The sequence below is a fragment of the Rhincodon typus genome, chromosome 2 (assembly GCF_021869965.1).
Source record: "Rhincodon typus isolate 14 chromosome 2, sRhiTyp1.1, whole genome shotgun sequence".
Taxonomy (NCBI): Eukaryota; Metazoa; Chordata; class Chondrichthyes; order Orectolobiformes; family Rhincodontidae; genus Rhincodon; species Rhincodon typus.
The window spans coordinates 37682898-37698175 of NC_063333.1; the positions used below are offsets into that span (position 1 = coordinate 37682898).

General features: G+C 41.9%; 1 protein-coding gene across 3 annotated transcripts in view; it reads left to right on the top strand.

Moving 5' to 3' along the window:
- Positions 1–15278, top strand: part of LOC109935405 (rho GTPase-activating protein 21) — a 236932-nt gene that overhangs the window by 122541 nt on the left and 99113 nt on the right. For 2 of the 3 annotated variants that reach the window (XM_048612239.1, XM_048612252.1), the window contains one exon: positions 14361–14453. The exons of the other annotated variant lie outside the window; for it this stretch is intronic. In XM_048612239.1, the coding sequence (XP_048468196.1) occupies positions 14361–14453 (93 nt within the window). The remainder of the gene's footprint in view (positions 1–14360; positions 14454–15278) is intronic. 3 annotated transcript variants of the gene reach the window in all.

Below are 15278 nucleotides of genomic sequence, written 5' to 3' on the forward strand. Positions count from 1 at the left end.
CCCCAGTGCTGATAGGAAGGTAAATTTAGGATCTTGACAGTGGAGGATTGGTGTTATCATTCCAAATCAGAATGATGTGTAGCTTTGAGGGGATCTTGCAAATGGTGATGTTCCCATGTATCTACTGCTCTTGTCTTTCTAGGTGGTAGAGGTCATGGGTTTGGAAGGTACCCTTGAAGGGTGTTTTTAAGAAAGAGTTTCAAAAGCATATGACACAGAAAACTTCTCATGTCTGTCTTAAATGGATGCTCCTTACTTTGAATCCCTGGTTCTAGATTTTCCCACCAGAGGAAATAATATCTTCTCCATATCTACCTTGTCAACCCGACAATCTTGTGTTTCAATCAAATTGTCTTGTATTCTTTTGAATTCTAGCAGAAAGAAGCCGAGGCTGTGAAACCTTTCCTCAAAAGACAAACTCTCTTCCAGATATTAGTCTAGTAAACCTTCTCTGAACTGCTTCCAGTGCATTTGCCCTCTTGTTGAAATAAGGAGTCTATACACAGTTCTCCAGAAATATTCTCACCAGTAACCAGTATAACTGAAGCATTTCATCTTTAAATTTGCGTTAAATTCTTCTTGCAATAAACCATAATCATCTTTTCTCATTCCTGATTTCTTGCTTGCTGTACCTGCATACTAACCTTTTGTGCATTAGTTCAACCAAATCCCCATGTATCTTAGAGCTCTGCAATCTCTCATCAGTTTAGATAATATAATCCTTTTTATTCTTTCTGCCAAAATGGACAATTTTGCATTTTCCTACATTATACTCCATTTCCAGGTATTTGCTCAATCATTTAACTATGTTCTTTCTACTCACTCTCATCTCTTCACAACTTACTTTTCTACTTTGTGTCATCAGCAAATTTAACAACCTTCAGGTTATTTATATAAATTGTGTAAAGTTAAGGCCCCAGCACTGATCCCTGTAGCACAGCACTGGTTACATCTTGCCAACTAGAAAAAAGACCCATTTATGCATTTTTTTTTTTTTTTCCCCTCTCTGTTAGCCAGTCAATATGCTACTTGTGTCAAGGATCAGTGCTGGGACCTCCTGCTTGTAACTGATCACCTACATTTTCATTCAAATCAGATTAGTGAGTCTGCAGCTGACATGAAAATTGGTGGAGTTGTAGATCGTGAGGAGCATTGTCAATTGATATAGCAGGATATCAATCAGTTGGGCAAAGAAGTAGCAGGTGGAATTTAATCCAGACAAGTGTGAAGTGAGGTATTTTTGAAGGTCCAATGCAAGAGGAAAATATGCTATAAATGGTTAGAGCCTTAGCTGTATTTGATATTCAGAGGGATCTTGGGGATGCAACTCCATAGCCCCCTGAAAATGGTAGTATAAGTGGATGAGGTGGAAAAGAAGGCGTACAGCATGCTTGCCTTTATCATTTGAGGCATTGAGTATAAAAGTTGGCAATCATGTTGCAGCTGTATAAAACTTTAGTCTGGCCATATTTGGAGTATTGAGTGCAGTTCTGGTCATCGCACTGTAGGAAGGATGTGGAGGCTTTTGAGAGGGTGCAAAAGTGACTTGCCAGGATGTCTGAATTGGAGTGTATTAGCCAGAAGGAGAGGTTGGATAAGCTTGTGTTGTTTTCACTGGTGTGTTGGAGGTTGAGGGACAACTCAAAAGAAGTATATAGAACTGAGGGGCGTGGATAATGGTTTTTTTTCTATTCATTTTGTGGGATGTGGGATCGCTGGCTGGCCAGCGTTTCTTGCCCATCCCTAGTTGCCCTTGAGAAGGTGATGGTGAGCTGCCTTTTTGAAACGCTGCATTTCTTCTGCTGTGCGTTGACCCACAATGCTGTTAGGGGTAGTCAGTCTTTTTCACAGGGGAAAATGTCAAATACTAAGCCTAGGCTTAACGTGCAGGGGTTGGGGTTAAGTGGGTAAGTTCTAAAGGAGATGTGTGAGACGAGTTTTTAAGCTGAGGGAGCAGATGCCTGGAACACGTTGCCAGAGGAGGTGGTAGAAGCAGAGATGATGGCAATGGTTAAAAGGTATTTAGACACATGACCAGGTAGAGAATATGGATGTCAGATGGGATTAGTTTAGAATGGCATTATGGTTGGTGTAGACAGGGTGGGCTGAAATGCCTATTCCTCTGCTGTACTGTTCTGTGTTCAATACATTACCCCCTTTACTTGGAGCATTAGTTTTGTGTGATAACTTTGAACTTTTCTAAGTGCCCTAGTATAACTTATTCTATGAAAACAACAAATACTGGAGATCACAGCGGCTCAGGCAGAATCCATTTTCAGAGAGCAAGCTCACATTTCAAGTCTAGATGATCCTCCTTCAGAGCTGACGTGAAGTATGGAGGGGGCAGCATTTGTTATAGTTGGGGGAGAAAGGACATCGATCGTTCAGACTAACTGATCAGAATGTGAGAATGGCAGAACAATGGTGTGCCAGTCTTCAAAGAACAGACAGTCCCGCTGGGGTGGGAGAGGGGAGAGATGACATGGTGACAGAGAATGTAACAAGTAAAACTAAAAGAAGTGAAGGAATGGGAATTGGTTCACAATTTGAAAGTGTTGAACTCAATATTAAGTCCAGAAGTGCATAGTCTGAAGATTCGATGTTCATAATCACAGAATCCCTACAGTGTGGAAACAGGCCTTTCGACCCAACAAGCCCACACTGACCCTCAGAGCACCTCACCCAGACTCAACCCTATAACCCACTTAATCTACACATCCCTGAACATTATGGGTAAATTTAGCATGGCCAATCGATCTAGCCTGCATATCTTTGGACTGTGGGAGGAAACAGAACACCCGGAGGAAACCCACACAGACAAGAGGAGAATGTCTCTGTTGGGTTGGCACAGTTGCTCGAGGGCGGAATAGAACCCCGGTCCCTGGCGCTGTGAGGCAGCAGTGCTAACCACTGAGCCACAATGCCACCCCTGTTGTTAAACCAGTTTGTGCTGTAATTCACTGAAGCACTGTTGCATGCCAAAGACAGACAAGTGGGCATGTGAGCAGGATGCCCTGTTAAAATGACCTAGCTACAGGAAGGTTATGGTCACGCTCGGACACAGACCAGAAGTGTTCTGCAAAGTGGTCACCCAGTCTGCGTTTGGTTTCTCCAATATACAGTAGGCCACAATGGGTGCAGTGAATACAATACACAAGATTGGAGGAGGTAAAGGTGAAATGCTGCTTCAATTGGAAAGACTGTTTGTTTAGGCCCTTACGTGGTTAGCAGGGAGGAGGTGAAAAGCTGGGGGTTGCACCTTCTGTGGTTACATGGAATGTTGGGGGATGGGGTGCTGTTGTGTTAGTGGCTGATGAATGGACTAGGGTGTCTTAGCGGGAACAATCCCTGTGAAATGCAGACGGGAGTGAGGGGAAGATGTGTTTGGTGGTGGCGTCCTGTTGGAGCTGTCTGAAATGGCAGAAAATGATCCTTTGAATGCGGAGGGTGGTGGGATGAAAGGTGAGGACAATGGAGACCCGATCACGCTGTTGTGAGTGATGGGAAGGGGCAAAGGTGGAAGCATCGGGTGATAGGTTGGGTGTGATTTGAGGGCCCAGTCAACCACAGTGAGCAGGAAACACGGCCATGGAAGAAGCAACCCGTGTCAACGAATCTGTACTATCAACATCCTTTCTTGCCCAGTCATGTCAGTAATTTGCTCTCAGTTCTGTGGGCTTCTGCCTTAGTTAATAATTCTTCTGAGGGATTTTATATAAAATTTCAAAAGACATTTGATAAACAACATCCATGGATATCCACTACTATAGCCATCTCTTCTAAAGGAAGAGATTATAGACTCCCAGCAATTTCCCTACCATAAGTGTTTGGCTAACTGCTCTTTAATTCCCTGGGTTTCCTTTTCTGCCTTTCTTAAAGGGGAGTGACATATGCAATTTTCCAATCCAGAGGGATGACACCTATATCAAGGAAACTCTGAAAATTATAGTTAGGGCATCTATAATGTGCTATCCTATTTCGTTTAACATCCTCAGATGGAAACTCTCAGATGCTGGGAATTTGTCATTCTTGTCATTCTTGTCATTCTTGTCAGTCTGAGTAGCAACAGAGAAAATGAGAGCAAACCTGGGGTTGAGCAGCAGCAGGATAAATACCTGAGGAGTGGGCCTGGACCACAGTCAGTGCCAGCGGTGATGACAGCATCAGCAAAGGAGAGCATTCCTGGGGATGAACAGGAGCATCAGGATAAATGCATGAGGAGTGGGGTCAATCAGAGCTAAATCAAAGGGTGAGGCTCTGAAGATGATGTCACCACTCAAAGAGTTGGCTGCTGAGGAGCCATATTTGCAGACTGAGTGATCAGTGTTTGGAGAGAAATAAAATATGTACTGCTTGTAGTTAGTCTGCTAGGGGTAGAATGCAGGAATGAGAGACCTCAGTTTGGTGACTAGTAGATTAGGTTGTGTAATCAGTTTCTGGATTATTGTATGTTGTTGATAAAGTTGATTTAGTTGATAAGGCTTGAAATGGCAGGAGAATTTGGCCTGTGGAATTAGTTTAGAAGGCATCATGTGTTAGTGCTGTCTTGGTGGGTTGAACAGCCAGCTCCTATGCCATACTGTTCTTTGAATCACAGATTCATAGAATCCCTACAGTATGGAAGCAGACCATTTGGCCCATTGAGTCTGCACTGACCCTCATTGAGTATACCATCCAGACCCAGCGTCCTGCATTTATCATGGTTAATCTTCGTAGCCTTCAAATCTCAGGACAGTATCGGCAATTTAGCATGGCCAATCCACCTAACCTGCCCATCTGGAGAAAACTGGAGCACCTGGAGAAAACCCACGCAGATATAGGGAAAACGTGCAAACTCACACAGGCAGTCACCCAAGGGTGGTATTGAATTCAGATTCCTGGTAGCAGTGCTAACCTCTGTGTTACTGTGCTGCTCTTTGAATTAATTTCTTCATTATTGATCTTTTATCTATTTAATTTTATTTTATCACTTGCTGATACACTGTTAATTATCTCAGGGCTTCTGGAAGCTATCCTCCTCTCCTGTAAATACTGAGGCAAAATAGTTTCCTATTGTCTGTCTCCTCCCTTTGTGGAAAAACAGGGAGTTAGATTTGCTTAATAAAAACTGAAAGAACTACGGATGCTGTAAATCAGGAACAAAAGCAGAAGTTGCTGGAAAAGCTCAGCAGGTCTGGCAGCATCTGTGAAGATAAAAAATCAGTTAACATTTCGGGTCCGGTGACCCTTCCTTAGAACTGAGGAATGAACCCGAAACATTGACTCTTTTTTTTTCTTCACGGATGCTGCCAGACCTGCTGAGCTTTTCCAGCAACTTCTGCTTTTGTTCGTGAGTTAGATTTGCTTTCTTAGAGTGCTGACCAAGTTTCCTAAACTGAACCAGTCCCATTTACCTGCATTTGGCCCATATCGCTCTGAACCTTTCCTAACCATGTACCGGTCCAAATGCCTTTTAAAATGTTCTAATTGTACCTACCTCTACCACTTCCTCTGGCAGCTCGTTCCATATATGCACCAACCTCTGTGTGGAAAAAGCTGCCCCTCAGGTCCCTTTTAAATCTTTCCCCTCTCATCTTAAACCTAGCAGTCTAGTGTTGGAGTCCCTGTACCCTGGGGAAGAGCCCTTGGCTATTCACCTTATCTGTACCCCTCATGATTTTATCAACCTTTAAGGTCACCTCTCAGCCTCCTAAGATCCAGCCTGTCCAGCCTCTCCAGCCTCTCCTTATGACTCAGACCCTCCAATCTCAGTAACATACTTGTAAATTTTTTTTGCACCCTTTGCAGTTTAATAACATTCTTCCTAGATTAGGGCAACCAGAATTGTATGCAGTACTCCAAATGTGGCCTCGCCAGTGTCTTGTACAGCTGTAACATGATGTCCTAACTCCTGTACTCAGTGCTGTGCCCAATGAAGGCAAGTGTGCCAAAAGCTGCCTTCACCACCTGTGCATCTGTGATGCCACTTACAAGGAACAGTGTACCTGTACCCTGGGTGTCTCTTGTTCGACAACAGTCTCAGTGCCCTACCGTTAACTGTGTAAGTCCTGTCCTTGTTTGTCTGATCAAAATGCAACACCTTATATTTATCAGAAGGGAACTGCATCAGCCATTCCTCAACCTACTGGCAGTCTAATAGAACTGTTCCTGAATCTATAGAATTCTGAACAATTTTGAAAAAGTAAAACTAATGCATAAACCACCTTACTTACCTGCTTCTTTTAAGACATAAGAACATAAGAACTAGGAGCAGGAGTAGGCCGTCTGGCCCTTCGAGTCTGCTCCGCCATTCAATAAGATCATGGCTGATCTTTTCGTGGACTCGGATCCACTTACCCGCGTTCTCACCGTATCCCTTAATTCCTTTATTGTTCAAGAAAAAATCTACCTTTTTTAAAAAACGTTTACTGAAGTAGCGTCAACTACTTCACTGGGCAAGGAATTCCATAGATTAACAACCCTCTGGGTGAAGAAATTCCTTCTCAATTCAATCCTAAATCTGCTCCCTCTAATCTTAGGCTATGCCCTCTTGTCCTAGCTTCGCCTGCCAGTGGAAACATCCTCTCTACTTCTATCTTATCTATTCCCTTCATAATTTTATATGTTTCTATAAGATCCCCCCTCAATCTTTTGAATTCCAATGAATATAATCCCAATCTACTCAGTCTCTCCTCATAAGCCAACCCCCTCAACTCCGGAATCAACCTAGTGAACCTCCTTTGCATCCCCTCCAGTGCTAATACATCCTTTCTCAAGTAAGGAGACCAAAACTGCGCACAGTACTCTAGATGTGGCCTCACCAGCACCTTGTACAGTTGCAACATAACCTCTCTGCTTTTAATTTCAATCCCTTTAGCAATGAAGGACAAAATTCCATTTGCCTTCCTAATTACTTGTTGTACCTGCAGACCTACCTTCTGTGATTCATGCACAAGGACACCCAGGTCCCTCTGCATAGCAGCATGCTGCAACTTTTTACCATTCAAGTAATAATCCTTTTTACTATTACTCCTACCAAAATGTACGACTTCACATTTATTTACATTGTATTCCATCTGCCAGACTTTTGCCCACTCACTCAATGTATCTATGTTCCTCTGCAAAGTTTCACAGTCTTCTGCACACTTTGCACTGCCACTCATCTTAGTGTTATCTGCAAACTTTGACACCCTACACGTGGTCCCCAACTCCAAATCATCTATATAAATTGTAAATAATTGCGGTCCCAACACCGATCCCTGAGGCACACCACTAGTCACTGACTGCCAGCTAGAATAGCACTCATTTATCCCCACTCTTTGCTTCCTGTTAGTCAACCAATCCTCTATCCATGCTAATACTTTACCCCTAATGCCATGCATCCTTATCTTATGCAGTAGCCTGTTGTGCGGCACCTTGTCGAATGCCTTTTGGAAATCTAGGTACACCACATCCACTGGGTCCCCATTGTCCACCTCGCTCATAATGTCTTCATAGAATTCCAAAAGATTTGTCAAGCATGACCTGCCCTTCATGAACCCATGCTACATCTGCCCAATGGGACAATTTCTATCAAGATGCCTTGCTATTTCTTCCTTGATAATAGACTCGAGCATCTTCCCCACTACAGAGGTTAAGCTAACTGGTCTATAATTCCCCATCTTTTGTATACTTCCCTTTTTAAACAGTGGCGTCACATTTGCTGTTTTCCAATCTGCTGGGACTGCCCCAGAGTCCAGCGAATTTTGGAAAATTACCGCCAGTGCACCTGCTATTTCTCCCACCATCTCTTTTAGTACCCTGGGATGCATTCCATCAGGGCCAGGAGACTTATCAATACTTAGCTCCATTAGCTTGCCCAACACTACCTCTTCCGTAATAATAGTTGTTTCCAGGTCCTCACCTACCTCTGTCTCTTTGTCAATTACTGGCATGTTATTAGTGTCCTGCACTGTGAAGACCGATACAAAATACCTGTTCAATGCCTCGGCCATTTCATCATGTCCATAACTAAATTCCCCTTCTCATGCTCTAAGGGGCCAACGTTTACTTTAGCCACTCTTTTTTTCGTTTTATATATTTATAGAAACTTTTGCTATCTGTCTTTATATTCTGTGCTAGTTTTTTCTTATGTTCTATCTTACTTTTCTTTATAGCTCTTTTTGTGGCTTTCTGTTGACCTTTAAAGTTTTCCCAATCTTCTAGTTTCATGCTGTTTTTGGCCACTTTGTATGCCTTCTTTCAATTTGATAGCCTCCCTTATTTCTTTAGACACCCATGGCAGATTACCCCTTTTCTTACAGGTCCTTCCTTTTCATTGGAATATACTTTTGCTGAGCACTTTGAAAAATTGCTTTGAAAGTCCTCCAGTGCTCGTCAACTGTCCCACCATAAAATCTATGTTTCCAGTCTACTTTAGTCAAGTCCTCCCTCATTCTATTGTAGTTCCCCTTGTTCAAGCACAGGACCCTGGTATTGGATTTTATCTTCACACTCTCCATCTGTATTCTAAATTCAACCATACTGTGATCACTCCTTCCAAGAGGATCCCTAACTATGAGGTCATTAATTATTCCTGTCTCATTACACAGGACCAGATCTAGGATAGCTTGCTCCCTCGTTGGTTCCATTACATACTGTTCAAGAAAACTATCACGGATACACTCAACGAACTCCCCCACAAGGCTACCCTGACCGAGCTGGTTCGACCAATCTACATGTAGGTTAAAATCCCCCATGATAATTGCCGTACCACTTTTACAGGCATTAGTTATTTCTTTGTTTATTGCCCAACCCAATGTGATGTTATTATTTGGTGGCCTATAGACTACGCCTATCAGTGACTTTTTCCTCTTAGAATTTCTAATTTCCACCCAAATGGATTCAACCTCATTCTCCATAGAACCTATATCATCTCTCAGCACTGCCCTGATGGCGTCCTTGAATATCAGAGCTACACCACCTCCCTTACCTTCCTGTCTGTCCTTCCGAATAGTCTGGTACCCTTGGATATTTAACTCCCAGTCGTGACCATCCTGTAACCATGTCTCCGTAATGACTACCAAATCATATTCATTCGCGATGATTTGTGCCGTTAACTCATCAACCTTGTTACGAATGCTACGAGCATTCAGGTAAAGTGCCTTTATGCTAGCTTTCTTACCCTCATGATTTCCAACATCTCTAATAATATCTCCTGAGTTATCCTTCCTTTTTACTTCTTTCGCAGTCTGCCTTGAACTTAAACCCTCCTGCACACATGCTAACCTGCTGCTTACCTTTTTATTTACCATCATACTCCGTCGTTTTTCCTTTCCCTTCCCCCGAACTCACTAGTTTAAAGTCCTAGTGACCACCCTATTTATCCTTTTTGCAAGAACACTGGTTCCAGCTCGGTTCAGGTGGAGACCGTCTCATTGGTACAGATCCCTCCGGTTCCAAAACTGATGCACCTGCCCCATGAAATGGAACCCCTCTTTCCCACACCACTCCCTTAGCCACGAGTTTACTTCCCTAATTTTCTTATCCCTAAGCCAATTTGCATGTGGCTCGGGCAGTAATCCGGAGATTATGACCCTCGAGGACCTGTTCCTTAATTTCGTTCCTAGTGCTTGATAATCCCCAAACAGGTCCTCCATCCTAGCCTTGCCTATGTTGTTAGTCCCAACGTGGACCACAACAACTGGATCCTCCCCCTCCCGCTCCAATATCCTTTCAAGCCGGTCAGAGATGTCCTGCACCCTGACACCGGGCAGGCAACACACCATGCGGGACTCCTGATCCGGCTTGCAAAGGATACTATCTATCCCCCTAACTGTAGAATCCCCTATAACTACCACTTGTCTTTTTGCTCCCCCCTCTTGAATGGCCTTCTGCACCATGGTGCCGTGGTGAGCTGGCTCATCGTCCCCGCAGCCCTTTTCCTCATCCACACGGGGAGCAAGTATCTCATACCTGTTGGATAAGGTCAAAAGCTGAGGCTCCTCCACTCCTGAACTCAGGATCCCCCTACCTGCCTCACTTGCAGTCACACCCTGTTGTCCCGATCACTAACTAACTGAATTTGAATTACTTAATCTACCAGGTGTGACTGCCTCCTGAAACAAAGCGTCCAGGTAACTCTTCCCCCTCCCGGATGTGCTGCAGTGTTTGAAGCTCAGATTCCAGATCTTCAACTCTGAGCTGGAGTTCTTCCAGCAACCAACACTTGCTGCAGATGTGGTCACTGCCGTTCACAATGGGATCAGCCAGTTCCCACATCATACAGCTACAGCACATCACCTGCCCAGCCATCTCTACTTAGTTAATTACTTTATTACTTTATCTGAATTTGAGTTAAATACTTTCTAATACTTCTCTGCTATGGTCCTTTCAAATAACCAATTAATAGATAAATAAAAAAGGAAAGTAAATCTTTAACCAATTACACAATACAGAAGAAATAGAAAAAGTATAAAAACCTTACCTTACCAACACACCACAGAGTCCTTTTTTTGTTTTGGTTAGAGGAGGAGGGCGGGTGGCAGACACTATGCGTTTAGTGTCTTGGGTTCAGCCGCTGCCCAAATATATTCCCGGCAGCCCCCTGGTCCTCGCTGTCACCTCTCCCTCTGCTGCTGAAAAATGACCCTAGGGTAGAGTCCATCAGGACCCAGTGACTTGTCAGTCTGCAGCTGTGACATTTTCCTCAGTACCATTTACCTGGTGATTGCAATTTTCCAGAGTTCCTCACTCTTTCAGTTTGTAATTTAACAGCGATACCTGGGATTTTACTTGTATCTTCTAGTTAAGACTGACACAGTACACATTCAACAAATCTGCTTCCACTTCCTTCTCCAATATTAATTACCAAGCTCACTTTCTACAGAAAAAAGACTCACTATGTTAATTTGTAAAAAAACATTTATAGAAACACACTGTTTCTGGTTAACATTCTCTCGAACTGTAGCCATTCTTTGTTCTTCTATTTTGTTCAATCTTTCTGACCTGTCACCTGTCTGTCTTTTCTTTGTTTGATTCTAATTTGATATGAGTCTGATGCTAGAAATTTCCTTGAATCTATGACTTCTGGTTCTCAATCCTTCCACTAATGAGAATAGTTTCTAGACATATACTCTGCCCAGTACCCTCATTATTTTAGATACCTCTGTCAGATCTCCTTGACCCTGTCCAAAGAAAACAATCCTGAACACCCCCAACTTCTCTAATCTATGTAACTGGTCCCAGGGATGACAAACTTCATTCTCATGGATCTTTTCTGCACCCTGTCTCATGTCTATGTCCTACCTAAACTGTGAAGCCCAGAACTGGTCATAATGTTACAGTTGAGGCCAAACCAGTGTTTCATGCAAGTTGATCATGACTTCCTTGCTTTTATACGCAATGCCTGTATTGATAGAGTCTAAGATCTTTGTGTACTTTATTAATCTCACACTCAATCTGTCTAGCTAGCATCGCTGGTTTGTGTACACACATCCCCATATCCGTCTGCTTCTGCACCCCCTTTAGAATTGTACCCTTTATATTGTTTCTCTGCATTCTTCTTACCAAAGTAAGTCAGTTTACATTTCTCTGCATTTAGTCACCCCCTTGTCCTCCCGTTTCAGCAACTTGTCTGTGTTTAACTTCTTCGCTGTCTTATAGTTTACACTACTTCTGAGTTTTGTATCAGCGACAAATGTTGAAATTGTGCCCTGTGTTCTAACACCTTGGTTATCAATGTATGTCAGGAAGAGCAGAGATTTTAAGTGACCTTCACTTCCAGTCTGCAAAACAACCATTCACCACTATTCTTTGTTTCCTGTGATTAACTCAGTTTGTAAATGAGTGAGTCAGACATTGCCTGTTGTTTTAAAAGATCCCTGTTGCAAACGGAAGATAGTTAGAATCTCTGATCAATACCACGGCTATTCTAGTATGTAAACTTCTTTGAGTTTTTCACCGCTTTTAATTATGGCTAATATGTAAGGTAACATTATGACATTTGGAATTGAGCTTCCAAGCTTTTTTCCACTGTGACCACATTTCAAGGCTTGAAAATCGTTACAACCCATTTGAGAGCAGAGTGGGATTAAAAACAGAGAGCAGGGATGATGAGAGGGATGGATGGAGCTCCGTGGTGGCCTTTGAAGCCTCTGAGCTCAGATTCCCAAATTTTAGTTCATGACCCCACTTCGGTCTTAATCCCCACTTTCGTAGCCCTTTTAGAACCTAAAATATGCATTTTGTTTTTGATGGCACAGCATATCCTGTGTCTTGACCAACCTGTTTACTGAGTCCAAGAAGCTCAATTTATTTTCCGAATAAATTTTGACTTTAAAAATCTGAGCAACTCTGATCACTGCCTCCTTCACCCATTTTTGAAAACGTGCTGCTGACAGGTTTTATTCCCACATGCTTCCAATTCTGACTTCGGTTGTTTTTTTACCTGACAACTATACTTTCCTCCTACTACTATGCTTTTTTTTTCAAAGCTGTCATGCTGGCTTTTTATCCGAATTGATGGCAAAATCGCCAAATTAAGCCCAAATATTCCTGATTTTAATGCAAGTTTCTAATGGCTAACTGCTCAGCTCCAATTCACACTGCATTATCCTTTTGCTTTTGGAAGTGCACGTTGAGATAAACAAGATCTGTCGGCCATTACAGAGGTGTGATTGCAGGATAACAGAAATTGGATTTTGACTATTGAAATGCATATGACATTATATTAAAATAGGTAGTTTGGTTAAGATGGGGTAGCAGCTCCCAGATGATTTGTGCAGGAGCTAGAAAGAATTTTGGTTCAGGAGATCACAATGCAGAATCTGTTTGGATGCAGGCAAGGGAACAGTAGGAGTAAGAAGTCACTTTTCTGGGGCTGTAGATCACTCCCATAATAGAAATTTCAGCATTTGGGATACATAGTCTTTTTGTGATAGAGAGACAGGAACAATTATAGATGATTTTAATCTATACACAAGCTAGAAAGATCAGATTTGTCAGCCTTGATAAGGGATTTGGAGAATCCTTTCAAAATAGTTCTTAAAGCAGCATGTTCTGCAGCTGGTGAGACAGCATGCCTGTTATTGTGTATGACAAGTTTGATTCTTGACCTCGGAGTAAAGGCAGCTGTCAGTAGCAGTGATCATAATATGATTGAATTTTGTGCACAGTTTGAAAGGGAAAGTGTAGGTCTAAGACTAGTATTTTAAAGTATAGAAGGGCAACTATGTAGGCCTGAAAGCTAATGTAGCTGAGGTGAACTAAATATTAAGCTAGGAATAGATCGAGAGAAACACCAAATGTGTTCGTTACATCTGCTATTACTTAATATCTGCTATAAACTTATTCTCACACTCTTAGAGGGCTAACATTCACTGGACATTTTTCCTTTATAAATTCATTTAGAAATTCATCTGTTTTTACATTTCTGTCTAACTTCCTCATGCTCCAGTTTATTTATCTTGATTAATCTTTTAGTCATTATTTTAGGACTGATACGAGGGAAAACTTTTCTCTTAGAAGGTTGTGCAACATTGCAATCCTGTCTCAGGAGGTGGGGATCACCATATTTTTAAGGGCAAGTGAGTGCCTAATGGAGACAGATGATGGTTGAGTGGTAGTGCTAATGCTTAGTAATTCAGAGTCCCAGGCTAATGTTCTGGGGATTTTGGTTCAAATCTCACCAAGGAATCTGAATTCAATAAAAATCTGAACTGAAAACCGAGCCTAATAGTGACCATGTAGCCACTGATTTTTATTGTAAAAACTCGTCAGAGTCTTTAATGGAAATTTCCTGTTCAAACCTGGTCTCTTCTATATCAGACTGTGCAGCATTGGGCAATAAGTGCTGGCTTGCCAGCAGTGCCCACATCCCATAAACAAAAATAAAATCAAAGGTTATTGAAGATAGATGAGAATGTGGAATTCAGAACACAGTCAAATCAGCCATGATCTTATTGTAGAGCAGGCTTGAAGGACCAAATGGCCCACTTCTGGTTCTAATTCATATGTTTGGGTAATTGCAGGCATTGGAATATTTACAGTCTGTTACTAAGAGCAAATTACTTGATAACTTTTTTTTTAAATGCATGTTTCAACAAATTATTTTTGGGTTATTTTGGACTGTATTAATCTGTAAACCTAATTTTGTCCTCTGGCCAGAATGCAGCTGATGTTCTGTGTTTGATTTGGTTTTGATTAATGTTATTGTATTCATCCAGATGAATCCCCTTAACTTTGATGTTAGATGGAATTGAGTGGAATTTGTTTTGAATTGTCTTGACATTAATTAATACTTCTACTTCTATTTTTAAAAAATGTTTTTAGCTTGAAAATTTCATAGTATAATGTGAAAGAAGCTCTCTCAAATTGACAAATGAGCCTTTTTTTTTATATAGGACAAACTAGAGGCAAGCTGGAGCCCATGGACACCATCTTTGTTAAACAGGTTAAAGAAGGTGGACCAGCGCATGGAGCTGGATTATGTACAGGTACTAAAAGACCCTCATTGAAGAACAAGGTTCCATGAAATGAGTGTGGAGCTGGAGGAACACAGCAGGCCAGGCAGCATCAGAGGAACAAGAAAGCTGACATTTTAGGTGGGGACCCTTCAGAAAATTTGCTGAAGAAGGGTCCCGACCTGAAACGTCAGCTTTCCTGCTCCTCTGATGCTGCTTGGCCTGCTGTGTTCATCCAGCTCCACAGTGTTATCTCAGACTCCAGCATCGGCAATTCTTACTATCCCTCCATGAAATGAGTGTGTTATGCACTGGGCTTTAATAAATGTTGAGTCAGGATCATATTGAAGACAATAGCTATACTATGTAGAATGTATTAACTTTGCCATACTTTGAGGAAATGTTGCAGTTCCTGTTCAGTACTACTAAGATATACTCACTGAAGTGCAGGTCACATGTAATGATACTTCAGTTGTGCAGGCTGTTGCATAAACATAGTCATGCAAAATTTACTTCCTCTATACCTGAAAGTCTCTTTTTAACCAACCTGTTACTATAAATAAAATCTTTTATTGCTTTTCAGGTTTTCAAGGAAACCATTTTCTGATCCTGGAATCCATCTTTTTTCATTTGGTTGCACATGTTGTTTGGCTAGTTAATGGCCTGATTTATAGAGCCAACAGTTATCTGTTGTCAAATTTAATCTATAGTTGTTTAAATGCTACGCGCTATGAAATTTGTGGTTTGCCAGTGGTATTTGCATCAATGTTTGAGCTCAGTATATATAAAAAAAAATTGATCTGGGTACTGTCTTGCCTATTGTTTGGGGAACTGGTTAGGACCCCCCTGTCAGCTTTT